This window comes from Halichoerus grypus, chromosome 6 (assembly GCF_964656455.1).
Source record: "Halichoerus grypus chromosome 6, mHalGry1.hap1.1, whole genome shotgun sequence".
In the NCBI taxonomy this organism is placed as follows: domain Eukaryota; kingdom Metazoa; phylum Chordata; class Mammalia; order Carnivora; family Phocidae; genus Halichoerus; species Halichoerus grypus.
In genome coordinates, this window is record NC_135717.1 from 126,838,600 (window position 1) to 126,850,740 (window position 12,141).

At 32.9% G+C, this 12,141-nt stretch overlaps 1 protein-coding gene across 4 annotated transcripts in view; it reads left to right on the top strand.

Annotated features, from left to right (window-relative positions):
- The window catches only part of MON2 (MON2 regulator of endosome-to-Golgi trafficking), a 102,637-nt gene that overhangs the window by 22,399 nt on the left and 68,097 nt on the right, over window positions 1-12,141 (top strand). For all 4 annotated transcript variants that reach the window (XM_036122872.2, XM_078076210.1, XM_078076211.1 and 1 more), the window contains 6 exons: window positions 1,236-1,363; window positions 2,320-2,451; window positions 4,457-4,586; window positions 7,128-7,225; window positions 7,932-8,057; window positions 9,105-9,299. In XM_036122872.2, coding sequence (XP_035978765.1) covers window positions 1,236-1,363; window positions 2,320-2,451; window positions 4,457-4,586; window positions 7,128-7,225; window positions 7,932-8,057; window positions 9,105-9,299 — 809 coding nt within the window. The remainder of the gene's footprint in view (window positions 1-1,235; window positions 1,364-2,319; window positions 2,452-4,456; window positions 4,587-7,127; window positions 7,226-7,931; window positions 8,058-9,104; window positions 9,300-12,141) is intronic.

Consider the following 12,141-nt stretch of genomic DNA (forward strand, 5'->3'; position numbering starts at 1 on the left):
AAATGTTTCGAGACATTGTTATGGAAAATTTGTGACTCTGGGTTTGAATCAAAACTTTTATGCTTAAGAAAGCAAGGAAATAAGGCAAGGAGCCCTTTTGGAAACACTGTTCTTTGCCAATCATATTTGCCATCTCTTAGCTGTGTTAAATCACTAATTTATGCTGGCATACTGAGGGACTTTGCAGAGTATGCTGTAGGAGATTGTGGGCTTTATTTAGCATACTATAAAGGGAGCTTTGGGAGAAGAAAGGTGGGGATTTAAATGATGAAATTAATGTTAACACTGGTTTTATATTTTTAATGGTGACTGTGGATGACTTTCTAACGATTTCTTTTGAAAAAACATGTTAAAACTCAGATTTGTATGTCTTAGTTACAAGTCTTAACCTCAAAAAATAATTGATGGATGTAGTACCTTTGAAAACCATATACCAAACACATAAGTTTAATGTTCTCTTTCCTTGGAATTCCATTTTATCTATTTAAATTCTCTGAGGATTACAGACCTGTCTTACTCATCTTTGTATAGCCATTAAGTAAGTGTATACTGGTTTAATTTCATTTTGTAAATTTAAGAAAGTATTCTTCAGTTTGTGCATTTTCTACCTTTTTACATTTTTGTTGCTACTTTAAAACTTCTGAAAGAATTGGCTTGATGGAAGGAGTTAAATTAAGATTTGGAATTACAGCATGTGCATCCAATTAACTTAAAGTAATGCTTTAGTAATAAGAGGAGTAATGTTATTGTTTTTAATGAGTTTATTTCTTGAAGAAATTAGGGCTGTGTAAATTCAAGGCATGTAATGAAATTCTAGAGAGCCTCTGAAGGGTGATGGGGATGATGTATATACTATTTCTAATTACTTTTTTCTTCTCTAGAATATTAATTCTTTTTCGTATTTCCCCTTCTGCACTGTTGAAGAAATAGAGTGCTTCTCCGAGGCAGGATAGAACTTCTGAGAAGTTGTCCTTAAAGAGTTTATAGCAGGAGTTGGAGAAAAACCAAAAGATAGTGCTAGGAGAAAAGCATGGGAAAGCTGTAGCTAAGGAGGGTAGTTTAGATACAGAGTCTGTAGTATCCATCCAAAGTATTTTAACTCTTACTGCTTGGTTTCTATTTTAGTATTTACATAAAGTGGTTTTTATTAAGATTGTTAATACTAGAAAATATATAAATGTATTCCTACTTGTGAATTTGATTTAATATTTATTTTATATGTGTTCTAAATAAAGCCTTGAAAGAAAACAGCTCAGAGGTTGTTCAGCCGTTTCTAATGGGTTGTGGAACCAAGGAGCCAAAGATTACTCAGCTATGTTTGGCCGCCATTCAGAGACTCATGTCACATGAAGTCGTGTCTGAGGTAATGTGAAGATTTTATCTCAATTGTGCACCGAAGAATCAAATCAGGAGTTTTTATTAGGGGAGAATGAAGCATACCTGATAATTTAATGTAAAACAGTTTATGTGCTATAAGGACATGGCTTAATTTTAAAAGATCACCAGATTTTCTCACTATTAAACACTCATGAATAATGAATAAAGATGAAGTACATTTTGTCATGTCATGATTAGGAAATCACCATTCAGTGATACAGATCAGTGTCATTGAAGAGAATAAAATTTATAATTTTTTTAAAAAGGAGGAAAAATGATTTTCCTAGATTATCTGAAGTGATAATTTGTTGTTCATTAATTTGAGTGAATTGTTTGTATCTAACCTTATTATGTTAAAACAAGGAAAAAACATTTCATCACTACAAATCTGCATCCTGCTTTCAAATGTAATGGTGTTACCTTAACTTTATACTCCATAAGTTACTTTAATAGAAGTATATATTCTTTTTCCTTTAATGTAACATTCTAAACAATGTCAGATTTAATTGACTTTATAAATATGTTGTTAATTTGAGTTGCATTTTGTTTTTTGTATACATATTGTAAGTGGAATAATACATGAAATAGTAGCAGTCTCAGTTAATTTGCATGTCTGTATTTATAAATGTCCAAATGAAATATACCCATATTGTAGAAATGAGCTTTGATTTTTGACTAGGTATCTCAGAACTGTATGCAGCTATTTGCATATATTCAAATGATATATTTTAAAGAAATTTATTTTTTTGAGAATTACTTAGCTGTGAATCTCAAATTAGTTGAGAGATGTGTTTTGATCTATAGATCTAGAAACATGGGTTTTGTTATTATGATCAAGAAATTCTCTCCAGGTGAGGTAATATTTGTACATCTTTTTTTATTTAGGGACCTAAACACCTTATATTTTATTTGCTGACAATAATTCAACTAATTATTTTACAGACTGCAGCTGGAAATATAATTAATATGCTTTGGCAGCTAATGGAAAACAGTCTTGAAGAACTTAAGCTACTTCAAACAGTTCTTGTTCTTTTAACAACCAATACAGTAGTTCATGATGAATCACTCTCTAAGGTAGGAAACCTGTTGTCAAAGTTCGTAAGTGCTTTGAGACAGTATTTGAATAAGCTCGCTGAAAGAGGAAAGCCTGGTACTGTTTGTACCAAAAGCAACTTCTCTGTCCATGATAATGGACATTGCACGTTAAAAACCACTGGTGCCTTATTTTCCCCCAGATTAGAGTTGAAATCAGGGTAAGGTAATTGGCATTTATACTAGATAAGGCTCCATGTATGGTAGGGGTTTCTCATTTCTTTCCCATTCCTACCCTCTTTGGAACATGTTAACAGCTGTTCTATTATTTATTTCACTCTTTAAAAAAGTTTTTTTTTAAACTATGAAGTATTTCTAAAGAACAGAAAGTACAGAGAATAATATAATAAAGAACAATCTTTAGTTAATGGTTTATTTATTAAGGAATTTGTTGGACTTTCAATAATAGTTGTTATAATTTGCATACCTTTAATGATGGATGCCTAATAAAGTAGACTGCGCCCCTGCACAAATTTTTTAACAGACCCTTCACAAAATAAGATGGCTATTGAATACATGGAAAGTGGCTCAGCATCATTAGTTATCAGGGAAAAGCAAATTAAAACCACAAAGAGGTATCATTACACATCCATTAGAGTAGCTAAAATTGAAAAAGACCAGCCATATCAGGTGTTGTTGATGATGTGGGAAAGTGCTGAATTCACACATACTGCTGATGGGAGTGTGAAATTATAAAATCACTTTGGAGAACTAGCATTTTCTTTAAAAGTTTAACCTGTACTTGCTATATGATCCAGCCTTTTCACTTCTAGTTATTTATCCAAGGTAAATGAAAACACCTGTCATTACAAAGATTTGTATATGATGTTCACAGCAGCTTTATTCACAGTGGCTAAAAACGGGAAGCAGCTCAAATATCCATCAGCAGATGAATGGATAAGCAAAATATTTGGTATACCTATACTGTGAAATACTATTCAGGAATCAAGAAGTACAAATTACTGATTCAAAGAACAACATAGATGAATTTTACAAATATTACAAGTAAAAGAAACCAGACACAAAAACAGTGCATACTGAATGATGAAACGCTATTTGTGGAAAATGCCAGCTTATCTGTAGTGAAAAAGGCAAGATGGTGGTTGCCTGGAGCCAAAGGTGGAGGAAAAAATGGAGGGCAAAAGAGCACAAGGAGACTTTTAGGGTGATGAAACTGTCTCGTATCTCGATTGTGGCAGTAGTTTTATGGGTGAATATAACTATGAGAACTCATCAAATTAAATACCTTAAAGAGATACAGTTTATTTTATAAAATTATACCTTAATCAACCTGAAGTTGATTTTTAAAAAGAAAAAATGACTTTTAAAAAATTATAATTTTTAAAGACTATACTTTCAGGGATCATTTCTATAGTTTGTTAAAAAATTATAATTTTATTCATTTATATGCTTAGCATATTTATATAATACTTCTCCAGATGATTTAGTGATATAACAAACTTTGAGTACTTGTTATTTGCAAAACAAGTCATTCTGGGGAAATAAAGCACAACACTTTTTTTTTTTTTTAAAGATTTTATTTATTTATTTGAGAGAGAGACAGAGACAGTAAGAGAGAGTAGGAGCAGGGAGAAGAGGGAGGAGCAGGCTCTCCTCTGAGCAGGGAGCCTGATGTGGGGCTCGATCCCAGGACCCCGGGATCATGACCTGAGCCGAAGGCAGACGCTTAACGACTGAGCCACCTAGGTGCCCCATCACAACACATTTTTATATACATGTTAAAAGAACCAAGTTGTGAAAGGCATATTTCCCGTTGTCTTACCTAAACTTATGTGGCTATATATTTACAGAGTTTGAATTATTTCAAAATCCAAGGATTTTAGTGATTTTATTGTATAAGAGAGTGGGACTTTTAGTATCTGTGATTGGAATAGCCAAACGTAAATTACTTAGTTTTGGGTTACATCAAATAAATAGTTATTCTGTTCTTCAGTCCTATTTCACTAAATGAAAATTGTTCTTTTAGGCAATTGTTCTTTGTTTTCGACTACACTTCACAAAAGATAATATTACAAATAATACAGCTGCTGCTACAGTGCGACAAGTTGTTACTGTTGTTTTTGAGAGGATGGTTGCTGAAGATGAACGACACAGAGGTAGAGTGATAAAAAGTGGTTTCCTTTCACAGTGTGTGGTTATTCTATCCATGATTTCTCTTTTGATTTTCAGTCTTTGCCCTGTGAACTTAGGCTGCCTAAAAACTAGAATACTTTAAAAAATATATTTACTTTACTAATATTATTATATTGACAGTGGCAGTTCAAAAAACTAAATCCCCAGCAGTGTTATCACCCCAAGAATAAACTCTATTTTCCATGTTTATTTCTAATTATGCATAATTTCACATTTTATATCAAATATTGCATTATATGTATTTTTAGCCAAATATGACATTATATGAATTTTTCATGTTATTCTTTTATTTTTGTAATTTAGATTTTACTTTGTTTAATTTATTTTTTTATATTTTATTTATTTGAGAGAGAGAGGGAGCGAGAGAGAGCAAGCGAGCACCAGTGGGGGAAGGGAGAGGGAGAAGCAGACTTCTGCTGAGCAGGGAGCCCGATGCGGGACTTGATCACAGGACCCTGGGATTGTAACCTGAGCTGAAGGCAGATGCTTAACTGACTGAGCCACCCAGGCGCCCTGTAATTTAAATTTTAATGGATGGACTATGTTTTGTGGCTATTCTACAGTTTAATGAACTAGTTTTCTATTGGACACTTACATTGTGTTTAGTATTTTAGTACTCTTTTGAGTGTCCTCCTACATATTTTTTTCCATTTGAATTGCTTCTTTAAGGTAAATTTCCAAGAGTGGGTTTCCCTCACGTGAATTTTTGTCTGTACTTATTAGCATGTGTTAATGAAGGATATTTATGTAATGTAAAGATTAATCTTTTCATATTTTCATCAAATACCTTTATTGTAATTTTAAACATCTTTTTCTTTGTGATTTTAAAAAATTTCCTAAAAACTTAGAAACATGTCAGAGAACTGAAGATACTGTTTCTGTAGTAGTTTTTATAGTTTGATAACTTAACTATAGAAATTACGTTTTATTCATTTGTTATTGGATGAAAGGTACATTATTCCCCATGATTAGTTGAAAAGATCCTAAGGTGGTACCATCATGAGTAACCTATCTGCTTTATGTACTCAAGAAACAAAAGATTAAACTATCTTTCCCTTTTACATAGGGGAAAATCCCTATGTAATCCCCCTTCCCCCAACTTTTAATGTTATGCTATCTGTCATTTCATTTGAGGTTCTTTTGGTATTAACTGATAAAAAATGACAATACTATTAAGTAATGGTAATGCTGCCTATTCTAATAATTTCTTTACTTTTCCTGAAGTTAACCTTTGGTCAGATTTTTCACATTCAGTTTCAGGCATTTTTTTTTTTTTTTAAGATTTTATTTATTTATTTGACAGAGAGACACAGCAAGAGAAGGAACACAAGCAGGGGGAGTGGGAGAGGGAGAAGCAGGCTTCCTGCTGAGCAGGGAGCCCGATGCGGGGCCCAATCCCAGGATCCTGGGATCATGACCTGAGCCGAAGGCAGATGCTTAACGACTGAGCCACCTAGGCGCCCCCGTTTCAGGCATTCTTGTTGGTTTATTAGAATATTTCCACTTACTTTGGTATATTGGTTTTTCTGCTTTTTTCCCAGGGTAAATACAGGTTGAGTTCTAGAGTTTGAAATATGAAAGAATTAAAGTTACAGGATAAAACAGGGCAGTTCTCCAGTTTGGATGTGTTATATATTCATAACTGCAGTGTGATTCCTGGTTTGGTAGTTTTAGCTGTGTCTCTAAAGACCAGTATCTCATTTAATACTTTCTAATAAGGTGGAAATACTTAGAACCTCGTTTTTTTTTTTCAAGTAGTCATCAAGTCAACATTTATCTAAAACAGGCTGTCATAATTTACAGAAAATAGTATCTTAGTATTCAAAGAAATGCTGAGTTGGGAAGCAACTTTCTAGCTGATGCTTAGCTAGTCAGTATCTTTAACTGACATAGTAATTGTGGCAGATCAAACAGTTAATTCTTTTGTTTATGCTGAGATGATATAGGAATTAACCATGTGGTAAACTTTTATGTATTTGATGTTTAAAGGCACATTCAAAGATCATGTGAATTTCAAATCCATAAAATAAAGGGATTGGGGAATGGGAGACTGGGAAAATCAAATATATGGATAAAGATGCTAAGCTTATTAAAGTGACATAAGATAGTGAAGAGTAGTTTTTATGGCATTTTGTATAAAAATAAATTCCTAATGTTTTTTTCCCATTTTGGAGGCATAGTTCTGAGCCTACATTTAAAGTTTATAATTTCATGGGGCACCTGGGTGGCTCAGTCGTTAAGCGTCTGCCTTCTGCTTGGGTCATGATCCCAGGGTCCTGGGATCGAGCCCCACATTGGGCTCCCTGCTCAGCAGGAAGCCTGCTTCTCCCTCTCCCACCCCCCTTGCTTGTGTTCCCTCTCTCGCTGTCTCTCTCTCTGTCAAATAAATAAAATCTTTTTTTTTTTAATTTATAATTTCATAAACATGTATTTATTTTAAATAGTATATGTGATTTATTAAAGGTCATTATACACCCCTAAAACCCATCTTATTTTGATTGCAGATATTATAGAACAACCAGTACTGGTCCAAGGAAATAGTAACAGAAGATCTGTCAGCACCCTCAAACCTTGTGCTAAAGATGCATATATGCTTTTCCAGGTATTTCAGTTGATAAAAATAATTTTATTACAGAATATAGTTTTGTGTGAGTTTTTGATTTTGGAATTTTATGTCTGATTTAATTTCTCAAGTGTCAATTTTTTAAATTGTCAAATTTTAAAGGGTCAAAAGTAGTATTTCAAAAGTGTTCTAGAACATTAAAGAGCATCTATAGCTAAGGAACATGATAAAATGTTACATTTCATTTTAAGGAAATAAAATGAATTAAGCCCAGAACTAGAAAAAGAGGCATATTAGGGATGACTGGTAATATAAAATAATTTCTATGACATAAATATTTAACTAATAAGCCTTGGTCTACTTAATACAATTTGATATACAAATACCTGATTTTTATGTTACTTGTCATGAATATATCTTTTAAGTAAAATAAGATTTATCTGCACTGAAAATTTTACTGTTTTTTTTATTAAAGGGTTATTTTAAGTGGTTTTTCATTAAAAGACTATTAACCATTTATCTGTGCACCTAATGTATTGTCAATAGTTATATGATTCTTTAAAAGTTTACTTATACAATCAAAATAGTTTGTCAGAATTGAATTACCAGTGCTTAGTTTCTAAGGAGTAAAAACAACTATATAAGGAGAGATAACTTTTAAAAATTTTATGAATTTTGAAAAGCACATTTCATTCCAGCATGTGAATGTTTTATTTTTTATTTATTTTTTGACTTATTTTCCCAGGACCTTTGTCAATTGGTTAATGCTGATGCCCCTTACTGGCTAGTAGGCATGACAGAAATGACTCGAACATTTGGCCTTGAATTACTTGAGTCAGTCCTGAATGATTTTCCACAGGTCTTTTTACAAGTAAGCCATTTGTAGTATCTTGCAACAAAATTAATCAAAATTTTTTCACAGATATTTTTCAAGAAAGTAACATGTATTCTCATGTTAGAGGATTGAAAGAATTACAGCTTTAGACTTTAGATGTGTGATAATTTAGTGTTATCTTACATTATTATAGTGCCCTAGCACTTTGAAATTTTAACATTAGAAGGAATCCCTGGAGACCATCTAGTGAGGCGTTTCCCAACCTGTGGGTGTATGAGGGAATTTGGTATGTGAGCTATTTTTTATAATATTTAAAAACTGAAAAATTGTTACTGATTTTTACTTGCTTATATGTAGCTATGTGCTTTTGGATAATTCTAAAATATATAATTACTCTGGGTGCCTGGCTGGCTTAGTAGAGGAGCATGCGACTCTTGATCTTGGGGTCATGAGTTTGAGCCCCATGGTGGGTGTAGAGATTGAAGAGATAAAAATTTGAAAAAAATAAAATAATTATGCTTGTTTGTCATTGAGTTCTTTTTTAAAATCAGCTTATTGTGTTCTGTTCAAGCAATCTAAGTAGAACAAAATATTAAGTTAATTATTAAATCTTCCATGCATGAATGGAATTGTTATCTTGGCAAAGTAAAGTTAATGAATTATATAATGTATTTTATTTATCTGGTGTTCTTTCAGCTGCCTATTTTAAATGCTTTAGCTTTGTGTTTGAACTTGTATAATCTGTCTTCTTTCTTCTGTTCTTTGTTTTGAATTGCTAGTGTCCTACCAAAATCACAATTCCTAATAATAAACCACTTAATTCCAAATCATTAAATGTTCCTTTTTAAATTAGATTCTTTTTAAAACTTCTTGAAATATTGATGATCATTTTGATCTTACACTCTTAAAGAGCAACACTAATTTCATAATTGTTGTAAACTATAGAATAATAAACTAAACATATAATAAAGCTAAATTATTCGTACTGATTATTAATTTTATTTGCTAGTAAGACTGTGTTTTAAAAGTATTAAGTACAAACTAAGTTAATTCTTCTTCTTTTTTTTTTATCTTTGCAAATAGCACCAAGAGTTTAGTTTCCTTCTCAAAGAAAGGGTATGTCCTCTTGTGATAAAACTCTTTTCTCCAAATATAAAATTCAGACAAGGTTCCAGCTCTTCATCTTCTCCGGCACCAGTTGAAAAACCGTATTTTCCTATCTGCATGCGTTTGCTGAGAGTAGTATCTGTTCTAATTAAGCAATTTTACAGCCTTTTGGTAAGTGCTAATTTTCATGTGTGTTTGTATGTGTAATTGCATGTAGTGTTCTTTTTAAATGATGATTTATTATAATGTATTCAAGCTTTTTCACTTCAGCACAATTTCTTTTAAAGTATTTATAGGTATTTTCCTAGTAACTCTATGGGTTTATTCTATCCTTTCTTAGATTTTCTTATGTTTTATATAGTATTTTTAATGTATGTCAGGGAGAGTCATGGCCTGTTATCTGAGGGCAGCATAGAATTTGTGGCTTGGGAATTCAGCCTATTAGCAAATTATCTATATCTCATTTGAAAGATCATTAAAATTATAGTATCTTCAATTTATGCTGCTTTCATTTGTACTATTTAATGTATCTTAACAGATTAAAGCAAAGAAGTTAAAAATTTGGTGAACTCTAGGATTAGAAATCAACTATTTTGACTTCTAGTCCAGTATTGTATTTATTTTGCATAAATTTATGAATGCAGAATATGTTGTGATATTCCTGATCATAGTATATCAATGTGATGTTTTTCAGAGAAAATGGTATATTTCTTTTTATGTTATGTGAAATTCATCTTTGTACAATTTTTTAGCTTATATCCTAATTTTAATTAACAGGAATAATTGGCTATTGATAATTATGGAATAGTAAACTATATAAACTTAAAATACTGTGAGCAGTCGACGTACTAAATATTAGAGGTAACCAACAACTTTACAAACTAATAGATAGTAGTTTATACTAAATTCCGTGGAGAGCTTTTTAAAATAAAGGGCTTTTTTTTTTTTATATTTACGATAAACATGTCATAGATTTTCTTTTCATATTCCAAATCCATTTATGAACAATATATTCAGAAATCTTTATAAGCACTGTAGTTATAATTATTTCTGGCCACAGGTTTATTTAATGTAGAAATACTTGTAGGAAATCAGATCACTTCAAACGAATTGCTATTTATTAGGGACACTGTTAAGTTATCAGAGTTGGGTGCCAAAGGTTTAAGAGTCTTTTGGTACACTCATAATTGGCTTGGACTTTTTTTGTTCCACCAAAATTAATAACATATAATTGAACATTTAGGTACATAGTTTGTGAATTTACTTTAGTTCACAGCTCCATCTTTCTCTGTAAGGATTAACTTTTAAAAATTATAGTGTTACTCCCAACATGTATGATATTTGATGTAATTTCCAATAATTATTATTAATTGAAAAAAAAATACTTTTTTGTCTAATTATATACAATTGAGATGGAGGGAAATTCTGTGAGTCTTTACATTGATTAACTTTTGAAAGTTTTGAAAGGTCTCCTGGCACTTGCTGAAAATAAATGAAAAGTAGCTTAATTTCTCCAAAGATGGAGAACTTTTACCTGTCACCTGTTACATTTTCTGAATTATATTCATTTATAGTCTGTTTCAATCCACAAAGAAACTTTTTAAGAATGTAAACCAGAGTGACATCAGCAAAATGTTGGAATATGAAGCTGAGCCTCTCTGTCCCCCACGGAGACACCAAGTTAACAGTACATAGATTACCTCTGTGAGAACTTATCAGTTGAGAGGTTATAGCACTCCAGGCACATGTAAGGTGAAGCAGAGAGGTTCATTAGAGTAGGTAGGAAATCTCAGTGCACTTAGCTGCATACCTTCTCCCACTCCTTACACAGCACAGCATGGTGTGATCAGGAGCAAACTCCCAACCTACGGTTTCTCCTTCACATGGCAGAAAGGTGAAATGTGCATCCACCATTCTGACTTTTTAGGGGTATGCCCAACTGGTTTCTGTCTCCCTTGATTCTTGGAGCACTGACAGGAAAGGCAGCAGCACACTTGGGCCTGCTGAGAACAAAGGCAAGCCCTGCTGCTTGCTGCTGCCCAGAGAGGGTAGTACTGCTGACATACACCAGGGGGGAGCTCCTGAAAAGAAACAAGTAAATGTCTTCAGCTGGGAAGTTACACACACAAGCCCAGAGGAAACAAACACATTGACAGAAGAGGTTTGAGAGGATCCCAGGCTGATTGGTGAAGATCTTTCCCTGTACAAAGCCAGCCCATAAAGACTAAAAGAGTTGGCTTTTTTCAAATGCCCAAATTTCAACAACGACAAAAATAACAAGGCATACAGAGAAACAGGGAAACATGGCCCAATTCAAGGAACAAAATTAATCTCCAGAAACTAACCATAAAGAAATGGAGGTCAGTGAGTTACCTGACAAAAATTCAGAATAATCATAAAGGCGCTGAGTGAACTAAAAGAGAATACAGAAAACTAAATGAAATAAAGAAAGTGGTGTATGAACAAAATGAGAATATCAATAAAGAGATAGAAACTATAAAGGATAAAACAAAAATCTAAAGCAGAAGAATACAGAATTGAAAAATGCAGTAGCGGGGGTCAGCAGTAGACTAGACCAGTAGACTAGAAGAAAGAATCAGCAAACTTGAAGACAAGTCATTTGCAATTACCAGGTCAGGGGAGCAAAAAAAGAAAAAGAATGAAGAGCCTGTAAGGACTTACGGCATACCATCCAGCAGACCAAGATACACATGTCTAGTAAAAATGCACTGGGTTACATTCTCACACTCGTAACACCTCACACATCAGATGTATGGATTTTTTCCCCCATCAACCAATACTCTGACAGCCAGATATTCTACATTTCAGTTCAATTCTGACATTAACCAGAGTTAGCACAGACTCAGTCCCACAAGATTCCCCCCCTATTGCAGATGCCAATCGCAAGTAGTAGGTTGCCCACTTACCCACAAATTCTAACTTGGCTATATATGGGAAGTTCCCACAACCACCTCTTTGGGTTTGATAATTTACTAGAGAACCTAGGAAAACA